A 24,857-nucleotide genomic window follows, 5' to 3' on the forward strand; every position below is an offset into this window, starting at 1 on the left:
TCAAAGTAACAAAGAAAGACAGTGGATGAAAAAATTATATTAAAAAAATGATGCAATGTACCAAGCAGCAGGGCTGTTTATCTTCTTTTCTTCTTCTTTTAAATCATGACAGGAAGCTCACAGGGGCTTGCTAATTAGTACGGTATCTCAAGTTTTACAGGAACAAATGGCTTTTTCCCCCCAAAATTACATTTGAAATAGCAATTCTCTCAAGACGAGTGGGAATTTTGTGTGGAGAAAAATAAACATGAGCACCATCAGAATATTACCTCCTGTCAATTCAATCTTTATAGATTTTAATAACACAGATATGTCCTGAGATGATGTAATTGATAGCACAAAAAAAAAGTGAACAAAGCAATACATCATGAGTTAATCATCTAGAAGACTAAGGCCTGCAGGAGGAAGCTGTACATCTCTTTCCCTCTGTAGAACAAAGGCTCGGCCTAATCTGCAGTCCATGTGCTCTCTGAGGAGACTATTGGTTGACACCGGCATGTTCTCATTTCTTCTAATCCCAGTAGGGGTGCGATGAGGACTTGTCTTCTCTCTGCCTTTCATTAGCGTTCACACTTTCTGTTCTGACACTTCAGGAGAGCTGTATGTTGGTTCAGGTCTATAATTGATGTCCAAAAGGACCATGGCTCCCTGTTATTTTCTCCCTGGCTATAATAACCAGCCATGTTGCCTTACCGTGTTCTGGCCATAACGTTATTTTTCTTGGGCTGCTGATTTACTGGGCTGCCCACACTTCCATTCTTTGCGGCGCTCTTCCTGGCCAACTCTCTCTGTTTCTCTGCAATCAGACAGAACACAAAGTACGTAAGAGCCTAGACTGTAAGTCATGATGAGCAACTAGCTGTTACCGCAAGGCATGTTTTCAACAATCATCATGATAAAATAGTGTAAAAAAAAAAAAAAAATTATGATTTATGACCAACTGTATGTTTAGCTGAAAAAGCCCCTAATCATTTAGACAATCATGCAATCAGCCAATCATTTGGCTGCTGCCATTAATGAACAAAAAAACATGGTAAAGCGCTTCAGTTCATGATCACATCAAAGATCAGAATGGGGGGAAAAAAGGATTGCGATCTCAGTGACTTGTTTTCTGGAGCCAGATAGGCTGGTTTAAAGTGCTGATGACACGTTTTTGACATCTTTGGCGATGTTTTATAACATAAAAAGTAATTCCCGATGATCCATATATTAATTCACGAAGGCGCCTATTTTACAAGTTATGATAAAAAACGCGGCTATTTGGGCAAATTTGACGGGGCTGCAGCACCCAGGAGACGAATGAGGAGGAGGAGGGGCTATATGACGTCAGCGAAAGAACCTTCCTCCTAACTTACCAGTTTGTTGTTGATGCGGCAGGTGTTCAGTTTATCATTATTAGTATTTTTATTATAATATATATATATATATATATATATCTCATCTCATTATCTCTAGCCGCTTTATCCTTCTACAGGGTCGCAGGCAAGCTGGAGCCTATCCCAGCTGACGCCTATCCCAGCTGACCACGGGCGAAAAGTGGGGTACACCCTGGACAAGTCGCCAGGTCATCACAGGGCCGACACATAGACACAGACAACCATTCACACTCCCATTCACACCTACGGTCAATTTAGAGTCACCAGTTAGACTAACCTGCATGTCTTTGGACTGTGGGGGAAACCGGAGTACCCGGAGGAAACCCACGCGGACACGGGGAGAACATGCAAACTCCGCACAGAAAGGCCCTCGCCGGCCCCGGGGCTCGAACCCAGGACCTTCTTGCTGTGAGGCGACAGCGCTAACCACTACACCACCGTGCCGCCCATATATATATGTTGCCGGCTTTTGCTCCAAAACCCACAAGGATGGGGTAAGTTTATTCAAGTTTCCCAGAGATCCTGAGCTGCATGCGAAGTGGGTGAAGCAAGTCAGGCGCACTCGTGACAAGTGGGAGCCCTCACCAACATCCGTCCTGTGCTCTGAACACTTCAATTTGGATTGTTTTGACACCCTTCCCAGCTTAAAAGAATCTCTTGGGTGTGCAGTTCAGCACAAACGTGTGCTGCTACCATCAGCAGTGCCTACAGTATTCCGGAGGGGGTCTACTAGTAACTATGCCGGATCCAGCAGTCGCCTGGGACAAGCCGACTCCTCCAAAGACAGTCCAACTGTCAGAACATGTGTTGAGAAACGACATAAGATAAAGGTACGTAGAGCTATAGAGTGCTCCGACATGATGCTAAAAATAGTAACACTGCGGTCTGCGCGGCCATCTTGGAAGTGACTTGCTCCAGAGCGCTCATAGAGTACACATCATAGAGTACACATTCATGATAATCATAAATGTAATCATAAAGTCGGCGTGATATCAGTCATGTATTTGCTTGTGAAAGCTTGCGGCTTTCATGTAAATGCCGCCTAGCAACGAGAGGCAAAGGGTAAAGAGGGTAGGCTATCATAGATTCTATTCGGAAGAGATCAATACATGATTGCTTAAAAATTAGGTATTTTAACAATTTGCATCTGTTTTGTGATTATCGTGACACTTGTGTGTTATATAGAACTGTATGTCTTATCAGCACATCGAGGATCTTCCACCGGAGGCTTTAGCAAGCACTCGTAGCAACACTACACTTTACCCTTTGCCATGCGTTGTTAGGGAACGGTAGCAAGTACCCCTCGATGACCGACTTCAAGAATATGTAGAAAAAATTTAGAAATTATACTTTCCAAAAGTCATTTGAGCTTAGTGTATTGCATTTCCATTTATATTGTAGGTTCTTGCTGATGTTTTTGCGGAGTATGACGCAGCTGCTGAATCAGAAGCTGCAGAGTTTGTATGTACTAGTTGTGAACATTCACATTATTATCAATCTCATTTATTTAAAATCAGATAAAATCATGCCACCATGATCACTGCTTAAAGTACCAGTATTTGGTTGTTGAAGAGCTAGCACTAGAGAGTTCACCGGCGTTTTCATGCACCATTTCCATTGAGTAGAACAGCCAGTGAACCGCAGCGTGTTCTTCCACTGACGTCACAGCATGGCCGCGAGCCACGGACCCAGTTTTCTTGCGCTGTGCAATTAAAAGTTGGATATTCGCGTAACAACAGCTTCTTTTCACGTAATTATAACAGAAATCTAACATGTTTGCCATGTTGTATAGTTTATTTAAGAAATTGCATAGAGTCATGTTCGTGTCATCAGCACTTTAAGTGTTTCAGAAACTTCTGACCTCCTGAGATTTTCACAAACTTTAGATTTTAGTCTCTAGAACTCTCCGAGTTCGAATCCCAGTTAAGTATGAAAAAAAGATATGTTAAAAAAAATAGGAAGGTGGATAGAAAGAGGTAGACAGACAAGAGGAAATACTCGGTAGGTGGAGACAGACAGGAAGTGGACGGAAGAAAGCGAGACTAAAGAAGTGATGGACAATCCCTTTTAAGAATCTTAGATAATCCAAAATTTTACCTGGGTTGGAAATTATGAACTTGGTTAAAAATTTTAACCCAGGTCAAAAAAAAAAAAAAAAAATCACCTAGGTTGAAATGTTTTGACCTGTAACATCTACAGTTGAATGTTGTTGCTCTGTGGGACTATTTTGTTTCACGGGTGGGTGGATCTAGGCTTTAGAGAGACATGTCCACTGACAATTTGCACAACCCGTTAACCATGAAATGTCACCCAAAATAGAAAACAAGTGTTGCCAGCCAAAACAAACCCTGCCCGGCAGCACTTATTTTATACCTACACTACCGTTCAAAAGTTTGGGGTCACCCAGACAATTTTGTGTTTTCCATGAAAAGTCACACTTTTATTTACCACCATAAGTTGCAAAATGAATAGAAAATATAGTCAAGACATTTTTCTGGCCATTTTGAGCATTTAATCGACCCCACAAATGTGATGCTCCAGAAACTCAATCTGCTCAAAGGAAGGTCAGTTTTATAGCTTCTCTAAAGAGCTCAACTGTTTTCAGCTGTGCTAACATGATTGTACAAGGGTTTTCTAATCATCCATTAGCCTTCTGAGGCAATGAGCAAACACATTGTACCATTAGAACACTGGAGTGATAGTTGCTGGAAATGGGCCTCTATACACCTATGGAGATATTGCACCAAAAACCAGACGTTTGCAGCTAGAATAGTCATTTACCACATTAGCAATGTATAGAGTGGATTTCTCATTAGTTTAAAGTGACCGTCATTGAAAAGAACAGTGCTTTTCTTTCAAAAATAAGGACATTTCAAAGTGACCCCAAACTTTTGAACGGTAGTGTATATGTCGATAATGGTAATATTTCTCAATCATCAGCTGTCAGATGATAGTCCAATGAAAATCCATGACCTTGAGTTTGACATTTCAGAGTCATTCAAGGTCAAAGATCATGGTGCCAAATGAAAGCCCATATGGGACTTCTTACGTATATGTTGAGAATGATTAACATCTGGCTATCATAAACCATTTTAAAAGTTATAGCCTTTTAAAAACCCATGACCTTCAGTTTGACTTTTCAAGGTCACTCAAGGTCAAAGATCATGGTGCCAAATGAAAGCCCATATGGCACTTCCTATAAGTTGATATGGGTAAATACCTGTCTACCATCAACCATTTTCAAGTTACAGCTCTCTGAAAATCCATGTCCTTGAGTTTGACCTTTCAAGGTCACTCAAGATCAAGGTGCCAAATGAAAGGCCATATAGGAGTTCCTATATGCTCATAATAGTAGACATCTGTCTATAGGCAACCGTTTTTGAGTTATAACGGAAAACGTGTTATTCTGACCGAAAGGTTGACCCCAAAATTTAATCAGGTAATCTACGGTCCACTGCCCACCTATGCTGAAAATTTGAAGTCAATCGGTGCAACCGCTAGATTGTTAACAGACAGATACACACACAAACATACCAACCGCACTGATTACGATATCTCGCCCTACTTACTCCGTCGCGGGTGAGGTAACAATGGATAACATGCTCAGCAGCAGATATTGATCAAATATCACAGTGTATGTAATATAGTCTGAGGCCATAGAAGCTCCTAATGATTGTTCTCAGCTCACCGATCTTCACTTGCAGCGGAGAAGGCTTGTAGTTCATGGGCACGGATTCGACCGTTCTTGTTTCTGAGTCAGCCTCTAATGTTGATGTCGCTGCTGGATCCTTGACACACACACAAAAAAAAGACACACAAGAAGAATGTTAAACAAAAAGGAAATTGAGAAATGCTTTTTTTTTTTTTTTTAAATAAATGGCAGTCCAGATATAACTCGGCTTGTTTTTCTCATCAATTACACAGTACCAGTCAAAAGTTTGGACACACCTAATTCTTTATTACCCTCGCCCGTGACGGAGTAAGCGCGGTGAGGTATTGTAATGTTTTTGGGTGTCTGTCTGTTAACATTCTAGCGTCTAGACGGTTGCACCAACTGACTTCAAATTTTCAGGGTAGGTGGGCAATGGTCCGTAGATGATCTGATTAAATTTTGGAGGTAATCGGGTCAAGGTGAAGGTCACCCTTTTGGTCAAAATAACATTTTCCATAATCACTCAAAAACGGTTGCCGATAGACAGATGTTTCCTATTATGAGCATATAGGAACTCCTATATGGCCTTTCATTTGGCACCATGATCTTTGAACTTGAGTAACCTTTAAAAGTCAAACTCAAGGTCACGGATTTTCAGAGGGCTATAACTTTAAAATGAACCGCGAGTTGGCCTAGTGGTTAGCGTGTCTGCCTCTCGATCGGGAGATTGTGAGTTCTACTCACGGTCGGGTCATACCAAAGACCATCATAAAAATGGTACCTACTGCCGTCTGGCAAGGCACGCTGCAATACAGATGCGAGTGGGGAGTCAAACTCTCACGGTTACCAGAGGACTAGCCCCCCACTGTAACCCTAGCTATGTAATAGGCGAGAGGCCGAGGGCTACGGAAATGGAGATCAGCACTGCCCTATGCGCCACATGACATGGGAAGGACTTTGGCTTTGATAACTTTAAAATGGTTCATGATAGCCAGATGTTTTCCATTATCAACATATAAGAAGTCCCATACGGGCTTTCAGTTGCCACCATGACCTTTGACCTTGAATGACTCTGAAATGTCAAACTCAAGGTCATGGATTTTCATAGGACTATAACCTGACAGCTGATGATTGAGAAATATTACCATCATCAACATATAGATATAAAATAAGTGCTGCTGGGTGAGGTTTGTTTTGCCTGGCAACACTTGTTTTAATTCATTAGAAGACACTTCATGTCTTAAAGTAATGATGGATGTTGTTTCTCTCTACTTAGTTGAGCGGTTCTTGAAATAAGATGGATTACTACAGTCGTGGTGTGGAATAGGGATATTTACTGCATTATTATTGTTTACTGTTTGGTCTCAAACTCATTAAGAAAGCAAGAACCTGGTTCACTAATTATCTTTTGACGAGACACGCCTGTTAATTGAAAAGCGTTCCAGGTGACTACCTCATGAAGCTGGTTAAGATAACGCCAATAGTGTACAAAGTGTCATCAAGGTAAACGCTGGATACTTTGACGAATCTAAAATATCAAACATTGTTTTTTCTAAACACTTTTTTGTTTACCACATAATTCTGAATATGTTCCATATGTTATTTCATAGTTTTGATATCTTCAGTATTGTTCTCCAATATAGAAAATATTCAAAATACAGAAAAACGTATGAATGAGTAGGGGTGAACAAACTTTTGACTGGTACTGTACAGTATTGAAATATTCAACACACTATATTGCTATTTCGACGTCTTCAGATGCTGTATCTAATGTCTGTAAGATTCGTATTCTTATTCACTAAAGTAAGCTAGCTAATTTAATGTAATCTCTCAAGCACCAAATTTAATTTGCTATGTAGACATGGGGCGGCACGGTGGTGTAGTGGTTAGCGCTGTCGCCTCACAGCAAGAAGGTCCGGGTTCGAGCCCCGGGGCCGGTGAGGGCCTTTCTGTGTGGAGTTTGCATGTTCTCCCCGTGTCCGCGTGGGTTTCCTCCGGGTGCTCCGGTTTCCCCCACAGTCCAAAGACATGCAGGTTAGGTTAACTGGTGACTCTAAATTGACCGTAGGTGTGAATGTGAGTGTGTGTCTGTGTCTATGTGTCAGCCCTGTGATGACCTGGCGACTTGTCCAGGGTGTACCCTGCCTTTCGCCCGTAGTCAGCTGGGATAGGCTCCAGCTTGCCTGCGACCCTGTAGAAGGATAAAGCGGCTACAGATAATGAGATGAGATGTAGACATGGTACAGTGTATTCACGTCATTGTACTATCGATACTTATGCGCTTTCATAAGAACTACTTTTATTCTATCCACAGTCACCGGATATGAGCAATTGCACGCTCTGATTGGCTACTCTACTACGAGGATATCAGCTCACTTACTGTGAGTAGAGAAAAACAAAATGGCAGAGCGTGTTGCTGAACCAACTGAGGACGAAATAAAACTCTACTTGAAAACAAAACCCCAAAAATTGTTATCAAGTATTTAAAAGAAACAGAAATAGCGAAAAGAATATATTTTTTTCCCCCCAATATCTCCTAATATTTCCCCCAATATGCCCAGTCGGTGGCAGTAATGCACCTTTAAGTTGGGTTGCCAACAACCAGAAAATCCCCGAAGAAGAAGAACACCCCAAAAAATAAAAAAAAATAAAAAAACGAAATAAAAGTATTTGATGGTAAGAACGTATCTTTTTTTAATTTTTATTTTTCAAGAATTATTATTATAGCATTTTCCACAAATTGCTACTGTCATTTCACCGGTTTGTTTATATTCTAAGTAGAAATGATTTTGTCGCATGTTTTGTGTAAAGTTTTTGTTTTAATCGAATTTGCCAGAAATAAAAATAAAAGTACTCCGTTTCTCAAAATTCAGTGAATGTGGGTAGAATAAAACAGTTATTCCACTCAATCTCAGCATATGTGGCTTATAGCCAACTTGGTGCTACGTGCCTCATCGGCATTCAGCTCATGTACGACTTGATTTTGTGGAATAACTTAATTATTTTTTTCGAGGTCCGGTTTCCATCAAATCCTGCGCTCTGATTGGCTAGCAAGCGGGTCCGTATCCTACGATACGGACCCCGGTTACGGACCTCTGGCGACTCGCTCGTTCACAACAACAGCAAACATCATAGCAATTTTTGTCAACATTTATTTTCGCATTTCTCAGGAGAATAGCATTAATTTTACATGATGGATAGCGATAACGACAGTCTTCACAGTGAAAGCGAGTTTTACTACCCTGAGGAAGAAGAAATAAAAGAAAACATTTCAGGAGGAAGCTAAAAACCTGTAACTGTTGCTAACGCCGAGCAAAAACATGGCTGAATCCTGAATGACTCAATTTTGTATAAATAGGGGACTACATAGGCGGCAAAATGTAGTTTTTTTCCTGGCGTGCAAGTGCACTTGTATACCGAGGAGGAAGCAATTTGGATTACAGCCGTGAATGAGGATTCAAAATGGCGGCTCGGCTCGGTTTTCCCTTTCAGGCGCTCTCGTTTTCTGTTAGAATTTGGTAAAGAAAAAAATATATTATTTACCAGCTTAAAGTCGGTCTGTATGGCGAAATACCGTGACCTCAACCTCGGTCAGTACTTTCAAGACCTCGGTCACGGTATTTCATGATACGGACCTCCCAGCTGGTAAATAACATATATATTAACTGAGTGTGAGGTCTTTATAGGAAAATATCAGACCGAGGTCTTGACAGTACGGATTGAGTCCGTACAAAAAGATCGAGGTCTGATATTTTCCCATAAAGACCGATCAAGTGAGGTTAATAAGGAGCATCTTATTTGGCTTTTTTATTTCTAAGATTAAAATAGACGGTCATTATAATGAGGCATGACGCTGCTTTCAGCCATGTCATATTTATTACGTAGTTGAGTCACACATGCAGAATAAAAACGGCTAGTGGTTTGAAAACTGAATTTCTGTTAGCGGTTTCTGAATGCTCTTCGTTGCTCATTTCTTGAATAACTCGATGATTTATTTGCCTTTTGTGTTCCTGATGTTTCTGACTCCGTTTTGATTTTTTTTTTTGTCTTTTTTTTTTGTAACACTGAAAGCCAGCGCCTTGGAAAGAAAGTCCGTGATCGTCCATGAGCATTACGAGAAAATACTACCCGTCAAGGAACCAATCAGAGCGCACGATTTTACTGGAAGTAGCTCGTGCCATATAATAATTTAGCATAATCAATCTACCGACGGGGCGGCACGGTGGTGTAGTGGTTAGCGCTGTCGCCTCACAGCAAGAAGGTCCTGGGTTCGAGCCCCGGGGCCGGCGAGGGCCTTTCTGTGTGGAGTTTGCATGTTCTCCCCGTGTCCGCGTGGGTTTCCTCCGGGTGCTCCGGTTTCCCCCACAGTCCAAAGACATGCAGGTTAGGTTAACTGGTGACTCTAAATTGACCGTAGGTGTGAATGTGAGTGTGAATGGTTGTCTGTGTCTATGTGTCAGCCCTGTGATGACCTGGCGACTTGTCCAGGGTGTACCCCGCCTTTCGCCCGTAGTCAGCTGGGATAGGCTCCAGCTTGCCTGCGACCCTGTAGAAGGATAAAGCGGCTAGAGATAATGAGATGAGAATCTACCGACATGCAAGTTTCTAGGAGAAGTAAGGAAACCAGCTAACATGGAGAAAACCCACATGAACACTGGGAGAACATGCAAAATTTCACTCGGACCGTAACCTCAGCTCAGGATCGAACCAGGCACCCTTCAGCTTGTAAGGCAAAGCCAGGAAAAAAAAAAAAAAAGCTCCTTTTTTAAAATACAACTGTAAACCATAATACATGCTTGGACAATGGCTGCTGGATGGAAAAGTGAAACACGGGCACATGCGTTGAAGGTTATTTATTTTATTCTCGCTTGCTAATCTCCAAAAGCTCTATCATCCATGTAGCATGAGAAGAAACAAAGGAACAGCAAGAGAAAGGCTGTGCATAAACGGTACAGAGCCTCCAGAGAGAGTGTCTAGACGGGCTGAGAGCGTTGATTAAGCTGGCGTTAGTCTACTTGCACAGTATGACTCAGCAGTCTTCTCAACCCATTTTAATCTTCCTCTCAGAACCCGTCCCACTTTAGCCGCTCAGTGATTAAGGCCTAAGACAAATGTAGAAGGCAGAACACTTCGATACAGCCCACTAATTAACAACATATTTAGTTCTACCTGCTTGTTTTTTGGAGATCTTCAGTTTGATGAAAGATGAGCAAACGTACGCAAGACCTACACTCACTGGCCACTTTATTAGGAACACCCATCTATCCACCCACCTGCTGTTTTATGCAGTTCTCGAATCAGCCAATCCCTTGACAGCAGCACATCATGTAGCTACAAACCAAGAGCTTCAGTTAATGTTCACGATGTTCAGACATCAGAACGGGAAAAATTGTGATTTCAAAGTGCGACTTTCACTGTGACATGGGTGTTGGTTCGAGCCAGATGGACTGGTTTGAGTATTTTCGAAACTGCTGATCTCCTGGGGTTTTCACACACAACAGTCAGAATGGTGCAAAAAACAAAAAACACTGAGTTGAGTGAGCGACGGTTCTGTGTTTGGAAACGCCTTGTTGATAAGAGGCGTCAGAAGAAAATGGACAGATTGGTTCGAGCTTAAAGGATATGGGACATGAAACATAAAAGCACGCTATATCAGTTTCTTTCCATTAAAAATATGAATTAATTGCATCAACAAATACAAAATCATCTATTAAATTCAGCAAAATCGTTATATTCGTGATTATATGGCATTTCTGCTCGACTTCCGATATGCATTTTTTGCAACCGGAAGAGCCGCTGTCACGTGATCGTACGTCACAAAAACTTTCGGGCACAGCACAAGCGGGTAGATGAATGGAGAAGTGGATGACAAGAAAATTGTTTTTATAGTCTTTAAAGTACATTGGACATCATACATTGGACATCATGGTGTATTGTGCTGCTTATGGTTGCAATAATTCCAATGGGAAATGCCCTGGAGTAAGTTTTTTTGCATTCCCCAAGGACCCGAAGCTGAGGAAAGTGTGGGCTCACCTGCGCATGCGCAGTAGGCTTCGTGCATGCGCAGTAGGCTTGGTAGGACAACTTTACAGAACACCTGTTGAAAAAAAACTTTGCACCTACTATTTCCCACAAACTGTATTCGGACCATTTCACTGAGGATTCTTTCAACATTAACACTCAGGTACTGAGCGATATTAATTCATGAAACATGAAACAGGAAGCATAAGGATGAGGAAAAAAAAACAACAGTTCAAATCGGGAAGCCGCGCACACCTGCGCCAGGCTGCACAAATGCGCGCAGCTTCCCGACCCAAACCGCCTCTCTCTCATCCTTACACTTCATGCCTCATGCTCCATGAACCAACATCGCTATTTTTATTTTTTTTTTTAATCGGATCTGCGCGATTCAGCCGTGAAAAAGGCGGCATCCGCCGAAAGGCGCGCTGTTTGCATCCCTGCACAGAGGCCAGGGGACAGGGCAGGAATATTTTTGTTGATATGAGTGATCCGGTGCGATTTCGCGACCCCCCTGTTGAAGACCTCTGCGCTAAGCGTCTGAAAGCCGAGGTAAGGATTAGTATTATAATTTTGGGTGTATCAATTATTGATTATCATAATTCTGACTCGTTTCGCCATTTTGAATGTTTTCATCTTGGACTCTGGAAGCATTGTATCTCAATCAATCTCGAAAAATATCAGCAAAAAAAAAACTAGCTTGCAACAGACTTTAGCTAGATCTATGATGAACTTTCAATGTATGATACAAAAATAATACTTCTTTCAACAGATCATTAGCCTTTGAGCAGAATTGTTTTTAACTTACCAGGAAGTGTTATCCAGCCGACCACTTTCAGTTTCATGGGGACTGAATGAACTCTCACTCTCAGAATCATCTGACCCGTCAGAGTAAAGACAAGATCCATGTTCATGTGAATTTCCAGCTATCGGTTCGAATTGATAGGGTCTAACTTCACATCTCTGTGAAACACCGGGAATATCACTGTCGATGGTGTCCATTTCGGTAACCTGTTTACATTAGATTCCCAAGCGCTGGCTCCTTGGAAAGTTTTTGTGACGTCACGGGTCACGTGACCACCTAGTTCGTTAACGAATCCTTGTTTTACGCTGATGTATAAAAAAACTTGAATAATGTGATGATTTTCACATTTTTGACGCCCTGCAGTGATTTAGATGGCATTTCTTATGTCCTTTATACATAATTATGCCCAGGTAAAAATCCATGTCCCATATCCTTTAAAATTCCTCTCTCTACATTTAACCCATCTGAAGCAGTGAACACACACACGTGAGCAATGAGCACACACACATATCCAGAGCAGTAGACAGCCATGCTAACAGCGCCCAGGGAGTAGTTGGGAGTTAGGTGCCTCGCTCAAGGGCACCTCAGCCCAAGGCCGTCCTATATTAACCTAACCGCATGTCTTTGGACTGTAGGGGGACCCGGAGGAAACCCATGCAGACACGGGGAGAACATGCAAACTCCACACAGAAAGGCCCTCGCCAGCTGCTGGGCTCGAACCCAGAACCTTCTTGCTGTGAGGCGACCGTGCTAACCACTTACACCACCGTGCTGACCATGGCAACGCTTTACAACCATGGTGAGCAGAAAAGCATCTCAGCATGCAACAGCAGAAGACCACATTGGGTTCCACTCCTGCAGCCAAGAATAAGAATCTTAGAATGAAGAAATTAAAGTGGCCAGTAAGTGTAGTTATTTAATTTATTATATTTTTCATTTGATTCTCACAAATAACATCGCGCAGAAAAAAAAAAAAAAAGTGTGTCTTCTTGTGCTGCTTCTTGGCTGTCAGACCAAAGATCTCTACTCGTACCACTCTCATGTATCCAAGTTCTCCTTTAAAGTGACTACTAATACTAATGCTTTTACATGCTGGAAAGAGAAAACACCATACATTTTTTCTTCACTTCTCACTGAGACCATTTTTTCCCCAGAACAAGTGCACGTTTTTGGTGCTCGCCGATATGATCATGATACCGAAATGAGCAACTTACTTCGTCGTAATCACTCAGGGATATCATGAAACATTTTATTTTGCCCTGTTTACATTTCCGCGGTTTACATCGTGGCTGACTCGGCTCATTCTTTGTCATAGTGGCTCGCAGATTTTAAATGAAGAAGTGCATTAGCTAGTTAGATTAGCTACATTAGTTATGTTGGATTGAGTGAGTTGCAGGGAACAAGATGGGATTTTGTTTCACTTCAGAAGAGCACATCTGTACAGATGGAAATAAAGTACGTTTTTGTTTTTATTGAGTTGGAATGAGAGCAAGTGGCTGATTGACAAGAAGCCAGTGTCTCCTGCAATGAAGTAGCGATATGTTAAAGGGCATATTCTGGACCAATTTCGGATTTTTTTTATATGAAAGTATGTCCCTTTACACACTCATCCAGAAGGTAATTTTGCACAAGGCCATCTGTCTACAGTAGAAAAAAATAAAATAACAAAACGCGTCTGGAAAAATCCCAAGGGAGTCTGGAGCCACATTCGTGACGTTACCTGCGGAAGCGCCAGCAGGCTGCGCGAGCTTTGTACGGTTTCAGTGCACAGCCTGTGTAGACCAAGCGCTCCCATTTCTCTCTCATTGTCCGGTCTTTTGGAAAACGATGAGTACTAATCCCATCAAGATTGGTGTTGCTACACCCTCCTACGATACATCTGTTAGCCATTTTAATAATTACATGATAACGTTGAAGAAATTTACAGAAAACCACCAGGTCGTTTTCTCATAAACAAACCAGCGCTGACGTAGGATTCAGAGGGAGGCGTCCCGCACGCGACGTCACGAAAATCAACGTTTCCCGGGAAATCCAAATGCCAACTTTTCCAGAGGCGGATCAATTCACCTCAAACGGCTTGATTTCAACTGAATTTTTCTGGTATTGCGCAAGATAAAAAAAATTGCACAAAATGCAAAATGTGACAGATATTTGACCAAAGTTTACTATAAAATAGGGCCAAAAAAAAAAAAAGAAAAATGTGTTTCAGGTAACATGAAATACTAAAATAGGGTTGGTAGGTACGAAAAAGTTTTTTTTTTTTCTTAAAATTTTTATATATATATATATATATATATATATATATATATATATATATATATATACACACACACACACACACACACACACACACACACACACACACACACACACTAAAAAACGTTGGAACACATGAAAATAATGACAAACATTGACCGCTACATATTTCACACACACACACACACACATTTTATATATATATATATATATATATATATATATATATTAGAATTAATAAAATGTTCTCCATCTGACAAAAATATTAAAGGCCGTATTATAATGAAACTTTAATACTGGTAAAATTTCAGAATTTATAGAATCAGTGTACTAAATAGACGGTGTGTGGGTCTACCTACCGTACCTTTGAAGCTTTTTCTGAAATTCTTTCGTTTTTCCCTTTTCTGAACGTGCTGCCTGCATCATGACATCGAATGCGTTTTCTTGTGTCTCTACACACTCAGGGGTTGGCACTGATTCAAGTTCTACACACCGAAACCATATCGACTGGATATCAGGAAAAACACTTAATATATCAAATACTGTCATATCGAGATCATCGATATCGTAAAAAATCACGATCGGGTGTGCTGGATTCACACTGACACTGTGCTGAAGCTTTCACTCGGACGTTAGATGTAATGTTGTCAATTGGTCCGTGGAAAGCATTAAATAATTGAATAAAAGTTTTTGATAAATCGATCGATGCTAGTTTTCTCAGACCTGATGATGGGTGTGAACATCTGCCAACGGTAATACACAAAACGCGTTGACAAGTTTGTGAACTGCCACTGTCGGTGGCCGCCATGATGTTAGTTTATCAGACGACTCACGCGATCGACGTGAATATCGCGAGAGTTCGAGTTATGATGTTCTACGCGAGATGGCTGCGCCCATGTTTATGCAGAGGGGCTGATAGAAGTGGCGAAACATTTTACTTTTTATCGTTTCTTTCACAACTTGAATGCGTTGAAACAAAGAATTATGACAAACTAACGCCGCTTACACTAAAATATCGAGGGAAATTTGTAATAAAAACTTTATGGTCGGCAATTTCGATGCGGAAATTCTCGATCGGTCGGGTTACCGGAAACACACTATTTTTTTTATTTGGCCTCGGAGAATTACATTGACCTTGCTCCTGAATTTACTCATGATATGCCCTTTAAAGATGTTTTATCAGATTACTTGTATAGTTGGAAGATACTGTTGTTCCTTTTCTTGACATTTTAAAACTAGACTGCCTTTCAGATTTTAAGTGTAGGTCATAAAAAGAATTTTCCCTGACACCCAATTATTTTTGTTTAGTGACTGAAAGCTACGGAATTCGAATCACAGACTTCCAATTTTATTAGTTTTTTTTAAATTAAACAATTAATGAATTTAAGGCCATGTGGCCCTAAATTCGCCGTTATTTTTTCCTCCTTCACCATGACCCAATTCAAGATACTACGTCATGCATCACGTGGTGGGTTTTCGCTGTTTGCACAAGGCATTGTGGGATATAAATTTGAAACGGGAGAGAAAAATGGAAGACGTGAGTGCGCGAATGAAACATGAAAGACCGACTACAGTAACGGAAAGCGAGAAGAAAAGACGTTATGTTATATACGAAGGAAAGGAAACGCAGGACCAAACTAATAAATATCGGTGCTCAGCGAGCACCTCGGTGTGATCAGCTGTTCGTTTAGCAACAGAATGATATAACAGTCAGTGCATGGTCAAGGTAAACCTGTAGATGGCAGTAATGCAACACTGTGGATGCCAGCTGCCGTAAAACCCAAAAGATGAAGGAGGTGGTAAACCTGCACATGCACACACACACACACACACACACACACACAGTCTGCTTGACTGCACGAAGCGAGCGATTTCATGCACATTATTTGCTCAGGAATCCCGTCTCGTCTCGTCTTCTTCCGCTTATCCGGGACCGGGTCGCGGAGGCAGCAGTCTAAGCATGGAAGCCCAAACTTCCCTTTCCCCAGACACCTCAGCCAGCTCCTCGGGAAGAACACCGAGGCGTTCCCAAGCCAGCCGAGAGACATAGTCCCTCCAGCATGTCCTGGGTCTTCCCCGGGGCCTCCTCCCCGGGGGACATGCCTGGAACACCTCCCCAGGGAGGCATCCAGGAGGCATCCGAAAAAGATGCCCGAGCCACCTCAGCTGGTCCCTCTCGATGTGGAGGAGCAGCGGCTCTACTCCGAGCTCCTCCCGAGTGACTGTGCTTCTCACCCTATCTCTAAGGGAGCGCCCAGCCACCCTGCGAAGGAAACTCATTTCAGCCGCTTGTATCCGCGATCTTGTTCTTTCTGTCATTACCCAAAGCTCATGACCATAGAAATCCCCTCAAATTAAATAACTTCCCAGCCACAGAATGGCCTGATATTTTGTGAGATATTACAGAAATAAATATATATCACAATGACCAAATTTCAGAGGGAACTAAATTTCACCGATTTTATGAAATCGAAAGGCCGTCTAGCTTTAACAGACCACACAGTTTGCAATCTTTGCTCTGACTGACATAATTAATCCTGAAATACGTCCAGATCGCTGTCATTTTTTGTGGTCTGTTCTTTAGCAGGACAATGTACACTATACTTACATCATATAGTATCACGTTGTATCAGATATTGGTATTGGAACGTTTTTATGAGTAAAATGCTGATGACTTTGCTACGTTCTTTAATAACAACAAAATCTGCCAATCTTTCCCTTTTACCTCAATTCCTACACTGAACTCATCAGTTTGTCACATTCATGGTTTAGAAACTAGTGGCTTGCAAGATCAGTTGATCTCAGACAAAACATGGCCATGTTGAAGCAAACAAAGGACTTTATTGAAAGAGGGCAACCCAATATAGACATAACAATAGTAAAATGCAATGTGGCTTCCAAGGTTCCCGCTGGCACTCGTCACACTTGTCAGTGATGAACATAATCCATCAGTGATGTAGAGAAAATTACTAGCAGTCATCACAGTGAGAAATGTATTTGCCATCTTTATCACAAGTCATTTTTTCTAGAAATCCCTCCGTTTGCTGAAATCCAACCCCAGTGAAGAGATGGCAGGAAGCCAAAGTGTAAACAATGAGCACGTGCTTGTGACCAATAAAAATCAACTGCACATAATGACCAAATGAGTGCCAAGCTTTTGAGCAATCACAATGCATCTTAATTGGCCTGGTGTGGTAGTGTAATTATCTCTGCGTGAACCGAACAATGGCGCAGTCTAAGCTGATGAAGTTTTTTGGCCAGGCTTCTTCAAGCACTGAAGATGATTTAAGGGCCACGAGGGAGGCACACTCAGAGCCCCGACCGTCCCCCAGCACGTCGGACTGTGTGAGTAATACAGGGGTCAGTTAAAAAATAAATAACGCCAAAATGAAAGTGCTGTCAACCGGCAAGTGACTGAAGGGAGCTATGTTTCAGGCGGCATGGCGTGTTGAGTCCCTGTGGCGAATGCATGATGAAAAACATAGCGTCATTCTGTGTTCGGTTTGCAATTCGATGGGAAAATCGAATTCCTTCACTGTTATTTGTTCCAAGATTCTTGATTCTGTTCAATTGTAAATCGAGTTTTGTGTTGAACTAAAGGTTAAAGGGAGTCCTAATACCTCTTTTGAAGAATTCCATGCTAAAATAACCTTCAGCAAGCTCAAACTAAAGAGGTTTAGTTTAGCTTGATGGTGCACAGGCTGCCCAAAATCAAGTCTCTCTTATTAGAAACTGGAGTGGAGCCTAAATTTATATGTAATGGAGAGGCCTAGCTGTATCTGTACGGTACAAATATTTGAATTGTATCAGTTTGGTTGGTATAAACCTGTATTAAAGGTAGACTGCCTTTCAGATTTTTCAAGTTGAGGTCATAAAAAGAATCCCTGACACCCAATTATTTTTGTTTAGTGGACCGAAAGCTACTGAATTCGAATCACAGACTTTCAATTTTATTAGTTTTTTTTTTAAATAGAACAATTAACAAGACGACAGAGTCATCCAGGGTTTTTTTCTAGAAAAATTTAGTATGAGGGCGCTAACCATGGCGAGGGAGCGAAGCGGGGGGGGGCAGGGCTCGAAATTAACTTTTTTTCTTTGTGTCCCCCAGTGGTCCCGAATTCTGTGTTGTATTGTCCCGAATGGAAGCAATAGTGTCCCCATTTTTTTCCTCTCTGAAATAACCAGTGGTTAATATTATCATATGAAGTCTCATCTCATCTCATTATCTCTAGTCGCTTTATCCTGCCCTACAGGGTCGCAGGCAAGCTGGAGCCTATCCCAGCTGACCACGGGCGAAAGGCGGGGTACACCCTGGACAAGTCGCCAGGTCATCACAGGGCTGACACATAGACACAGACAACCATTCACACTCACACCTACGGTCAATTTAGAGTCACCAGTTAACCTAACCTGCATGTCTTTGGACTGTGGGGGAAACCGGAGCACCCGGAGGAAACCCACGCGGACACGGGGAGAACATGCAAACTCCACACAGAAAGGCCCTCGCCGGCCCCGGGGCTCGAACCCGGACCTTCTTGCTGTGAGACGACAGCGCTAACCACTACACCACCGTGCCGCCCATCATATGAAGTTACTATTATATTTGTAACTATGCGATTTTGAACCCTTTATATCATTTTTACAATAAGTCACAAGACACAAGCGACACATGTCCTATACATCATCTACTTCAAAATTACAGTTATTGCATTTTCAGTTTATTAAACTTTGGCGATCTCACTGTATGAATAGATACCTGTTTATTTAAAGGGGCCAACTAGCTCATTCAGAAAATGTTTCAACTCCCTACATCTGCATTACACTTTAGTTGAAAATAAGACCCCTTTTATGTTCATTTCATCTACTTATACCTTGAATATCTGTTGGCACTTATAAGGCCAACTTATAATTTTCACCATTACCGTTATCCATTTTTATGAACTTTCCGTTATCCATTACCGTTATCCATTTTTATGAACTTTCCGTTATCCATTTTTATGAACTTTCCGTTATCCATTTTATGAACTTTCGCTGCCGGGTGCAAATGTTAGCAACATCAACATAGTGGCAGGTCCGAGCCTAGTTGTGCTGCTGACTGACTAAACTTTCTGAACTAGAAAGACACCAAGAAAACTCACTTATTCTGTTGAACGGTATCTTCCGTCAATATCATCCACATCATTCCTGTTGTATTTTATAACGTGTCTAACAGTGTTCATTAAGTTCATTCAGTTGCTAGCGTTGCCTGCAGACCAGGCGATGACACTTTGGATCCTGAAGGTCCCGGAGACGTTATGTCTGGGCTTTCAGTTTCTTCCCCGCGGTCGGTCCGCTTCAACCACTTAAGCATTTTTGTTCTGGCAAGAGTCGGCGCAGCGTGTGCGGTAGCAATTCCATTCCAAGTCCATATAATGCGGACTCCGGCCGAAGATTCTAGAACAGAATGCGCTGCTCTGTAGCCTACGGATGCAGGTGCATCGAAAGTGTAGCTACTATGTATTTTTCGCTGTTAACGTTTCAAAATTAAAATTGACAAATTAGGTGAATGTCTACGTATGTGTTACGGCTTTGTAAATAATATTAATGTAGAACTTTTTTCTAGATCTATTTTTTTCCATTGTCCCGGGATTGTCCCAGATATGATAATTTTGTGTCCCAATGACATTTTTTATGGTCCCCGGGACATCGGGACACCGTTAGTTTCGAGCGCTGGGGGGGGGATGGTGCCGGTTGTCCCCCCCCCCGCCATGCAAAGCCTTTGAAAAATGCTCCAATGGGACATTCTGAGTATCTGAGAGGGAAATTGTAACAAATTGTCTGTCAACATTGAAAAAGAAAGAAGTAATCTTCTGCCCCGGACAGTCTTTGGCTTTCTTCCGCTTTGTGCCGCGGGATGACGTCTTTAAATGCCCAAGTGTCAACAAAAACAACTCGCAAACTACTTCTGTCAAAAGCTCCCGCGCCGGTGGGTAAAAGGTCATTCAGTCTCGAGAAATCTCGCTCTACAAGTCAGCTGACCTTGTATGTGACCCATGTCAAATCTCGCGAGAGCAGCCGCGACAAGTAAACAACTAAACAACATGGCGCCTCAATCTGGAAACCGCCAATTCGGATTGTTTTTGCACCGTCTGGCGGTGTATCTACTATGATTGGAATATTTTTGGAGCAATTATATTTGATTTTTTGATGATCAGACATCGTATCGTATTTGATGATCAGACACATTGTCACGTAGTGTTGCTGGGATGTTTTCACAGAGTCGGTAAGGGGGCACACGCCGAGAGTAAGAGGGCGCAGCGCCCCTGTTCCCCCGTTTAGACGAAAGCCTGGTCATCTATATCCCCCGCCCTATATACCAAGTTTCAAGATATTACGTATTTGTCACATTTTTCAAGTTCTGCTGCAGGAAGCCAACCCTACCTCTTTACACTGACCTCAGCAGTCCGTGGCATAAACCTTTGGTCCAGGTGAGCTAAAAATTTTAATTTCTCACATTTCTTAGGATCAAAAGGCACATATACATGACTTAATCAACACATATAACAACTTTCAAGACCAGACCACTCCAAGTTTTCAAGTTCTGCTCCGGAAACAAAACCTACCCCTAAGACTAACCTGAGAGACTAAGTCTGAAATTGTTTCCATGGAAACAAATTAAAATTTCTCAAAACTTTTAGTATGAAAAGTCACGTCTACATCACCTTGTTAACATGTACAGTGGGGCCAAAAAGTATTTAGTCAGTCACCAATTGTGCAAGTTCTCCCACTTAAAAAGATGAGAGAGGCCTGTAATTTTCATCATAGGTATACCTCAACTATGAGAGACAAAATGAGAAAAAAAAAATCAAGAAAATCACATTGTCTGATTTTTAAAGAATTTATTTGCAAATTATGGTGGAAAATAAGTATTTGGTCAATAACAAAAGTTCATCTCAATACTTTGTTATATACCCTTTGTTGGCAATGGCAGAGGTCAAACGTTTTCTGTAAGTCTTCACAAGGTTTTCACACACTGTTACTGGTATTTTGGCCCATTCCTCCATGCAGATCTCCTCTAGAGCAGTGATGTTTTGGGGCTGTCGCTGGACAACACGGACTTTCAACTCCCTCCAAAGATTTTCTATGGGGTTGAGATCTGGAGACTGGCTAGGCCACTCCAGGACCTTGAAATGCTTCTTACAAAGCCACTCCTTCGTTGCCCGGGCAGTGTGTTTGGGATCATTGTCATGCTGAAAGACCCAGCCACGTTTCATCTTCAACGCCCTTGCTGATGGAAGGAGGTTTTCACTCAAAATCTCACGATACATGGCCCCATTCATTCTTTCCTTTACACGGATCAGTCGTCCTGGTCCCTTTGCAGAAAAACAGCCCCAAAGCATGATGTTTCCACCCCCATCCTTCACAGTAGGTATGGTGTTCTTTGGATGCAACTCAGCATTCTTTCTCCTCCAAACACGACAAGTTGAGTTTTTACCAAAAAGCTCTATTTTGGTTTCATCTGACCATATGACATTCTCCCAATCCTCTTCTGGATCATCCAAATGCTCTCTAGCAAACTTCAGATGGGCCTGGACATGTACTGGCTTAAGCAGGGGGACACGTCTGGCACTGCAGGATTTGAGTCCCTGGCGGCGTAGTGTGTTACTGATGGTAGCCTTTGTTACTTTGGTCCCAGCTCTCTGCAGGTCATTCACTAGGTCCCCCCGTGTGTTTCTGGGATTTTTGCTCACCGTTCTTGTGATCATTTTGACCCCACGGGGTGAGATCTTGCGTGGAGCCCCAGATCGAGGGAGATTATCAGTGGTCTTGTATGTCTTCCATTTTCTAATAATTGCTCCCACAGTTGATTTCTTCACACCAAGCTGTGAAGATTCACCAAGCTATTGCAGATTCAGTCTTCCCAGCCTGGTGCAGGTCTACAATTTTTATTTCTGGTGTCCTTTGACAGCTCTTTGGTCTTGGCCATAGTGGAGTTTGGAGTGTGACTGTTTGAGGTTATGGACAGGTGTCCTTTATACTGATAACGCGTTCAAACAGGTGCCATTAATACAGGTAACGAGTGGAGGACAGAGGAGCCTCTTAAAGAAGTTGTTACAGGTCTGTGAGAGCCAGAAATCTTGCTTGTTTGTAGGTAACCAAATACTTATTTTACCGAGGAATTTACCAATTAATTCATTAAAAATCCTACAATGTGATTTCCTGGATTCTTTCCCCCCATTCTGTCTCTCATATTTGAAGTGTACCTATGATGAAAATTACAGGCCTCTCTCATCTTTTTAAGTGGGAGAACTTGCACAATTGGTGGCTGACTAAATACTTTTTTGCCCCACTGTATACCAAGTTTCAAATCCGTATCATGAATAGTTTTGGATATATGCTCCGGAAACAAACATTGCTCTTAGAAACTGAGTCAAAATCTAGTTATGTAAAAATCTGAAAAATACTTTTTTTTTTTTTTTCAAAAATCCAAAATAGCAAAAGGCACCAGTTGACATGTTGTTTGATATGTATACAAAGTTTCATGAAGATATCATCAGTAGTTTAAAAGATATGACCCGGAAACAAAAATGTGACCCGAAAGACAGAACCCGTTTCTATATCCCCCACCGAACTTCGTTTGGGTGGGGGATAATGAATTTAGGATTACATAGCCCTAAATTCTCCACTATTTTTTCCTGCTTCACCATGACCCAATTCAAGATACTACGTCATGCATCACGTGGTGGGCTTTCCCCGTTCGCACATGGCATTGTGGGATACAAATTTGAAACAGGAGAGCAAAATGGAGGACGTGTGTGTGCGAATGAAATGTGAAAGGCTGACTACAGTAACAGAAAGTGAGAAGAAAAGACTTTTTGTTATATACGAAGGAAAGGAAACGCAGGACCAAACTAATAAATATCGGCGGTCAGCGAGCATGTCGGTGTGATCAGCTGTTCGTTTAGCGACACAATGATGGAACGGTCAGTGCACAGTCAAGGTAAACCTGTAGATGGCAGTAATGCAACACTGTAGATGCCAGCTGCCGTAAAACCCAAAAGAAGATAAACCCGCACATGCGCATACGGACTTCCTCTGTCTGCTTGATTGCACGAAGCAAGCGATTTCACGCACATTATTTGCTCAGGAATCCCCTCAAATTAAATAACTTCCCAGCCACAGAATGGCCTGATATTTTGTGAGATATTACAGAAATAAACAATCACAATGACCAAATTTTATGAACTCGAAAGGCCGTCTAGCTTTAAGTCTACTTTGATAAGTCAGTAACTAATGCCGCTTTTCCACTACAAACACGGCTGAGCCGTGCCGTGCTGAGTCGAGCTGAGTGGGGCTGTTGGAGTTGCATTTCGACTACAACCGCGCTGAACCGTGCTGGCTGGAAGTGGGTGGACACATTGGGTGGAGTTAGCGAAAGTGGGTGGATGTCACGTGATGTCGTTAAGCAGCGCAAACAGTGACATCAGTGAGCTTTTAAGCGGTAGTCTCACGACCTGAATAGTAAACAATAAACATGGAGGACACGGAGTCGTTAGTGTTGCTGGTCTTGGTTCTGTGGCTTGTTGTCACCGACAACGCCAACAGATACTGGCAAGAGCGTATAGATGAGGCGAGGCGCATAAGGCTTCATAATTCTCGTAATTCTTCTTCTTCCGGGTTTACGGTGTTTACAGATCCCAGCGTGCTCGCGGGGCATGTGTGGGCATGTGAGGACACTCCTCCTCACCAATCAGTGCACCTCAATCTGCTCACGCCCCCAGCCTCACTCGGCACGGTTTGGCTCGCTTCAGCCCCACTCCAAAACGGTGCGAGTTTTAGGGGCTAAGCAGGGCTGAAGCGAGCTGAGTCGTGCTGTTTTTTGGTAGTCGAAACGCGAGCCGTGTCGGGCTGAAGTGAGCTGAAGCGAGCTGAAGTGAGCTGAAAAAGGGTAGTGGAAAAGGGCCATAAGAAAAAAATACAGACTAAGTGAAGAAAAAAAGAAAAAGCGAAGCATATTTGACGTTGTTTTTCAAGGAAAATATCGAGAATATTTTTCAGAACCCAGGAGGAACCCTGGGCTTCTTTTATTGATCAAAAAACACACAACACCAGCTGGCATTACAGTTTGCTTTGAAACCTGTACTGGGAGTTTTAGCATAATTCAAAAAAAAAAAAAACTTCAAACTTGGTCAAATTCATGAACAGCGGCATAAACAACTTATCTGAAATGAACAATGCTTGTTTTGGCAAAGAGTTTATGCACGATGTTCCTGAAACGTATTAGGTAACTTCATGGGAGAACGCTATGAAAATGTTAAGACATAAATACTTGCTGCTAAATACAGTACATTCATTCACTTTCCTTTTCTAGACCTGCTTTTCTAAAGAAAACAAAGCAAGATGGGAGGTTTCCTGATGCCATAGCTACCACCTAGTATTTCCTCTATAAGACCATGCCAGCTTTTTGTTCACTTTGTAAGGTTTGGGCCCTCGGTGGAAACTGGGAAGCGAACAGAAAGTGTCTGTTAGAGGAAAAGAGAGAGAGAGAGACTAATATTCTCTGCCAACAGAGCTCTTCTTATAAGCACAAGCCTGGCCTTATTACAGGAGGCCACGAGGCACCGTGGGTAAATGTCACAGACCAATCAGAGCAGAGCAGGGGGCTCACAGCATACAGCCACACTATCCGTAGTAGCTGTCAGACCATGTTTACTTTCTGACTAAGGGTTCTAAATGGAACACAGAACTGAAACAAAGCTGGGCATTATTA

General features: G+C 42.1%; 1 protein-coding gene across 1 annotated transcript in view; it reads right to left on the reverse strand.

The window, feature by feature from the left end:
* Nucleotides 1–24,857, reverse strand: part of fam219aa (family with sequence similarity 219 member Aa) — a 63,547-nt gene that overhangs the window by 15,795 nt on the left and 22,895 nt on the right. Inside the window, exons 2-3 of the mRNA XM_060935513.1 lie at nt 5,065–5,164; nt 694–796 (exon numbers count right to left, since the gene is read on the reverse strand). Of these exons, the coding sequence (XP_060791496.1) occupies nt 694–796; nt 5,065–5,164 (203 nt within the window). The remainder of the gene's footprint in view (nt 1–693; nt 797–5,064; nt 5,165–24,857) is intronic.

The sequence above is a fragment of the Neoarius graeffei genome, chromosome 12 (genome assembly GCF_027579695.1).
Source record: "Neoarius graeffei isolate fNeoGra1 chromosome 12, fNeoGra1.pri, whole genome shotgun sequence".
Lineage (NCBI taxonomy): Eukaryota > Metazoa > Chordata > Actinopteri > Siluriformes > Ariidae > Neoarius > Neoarius graeffei.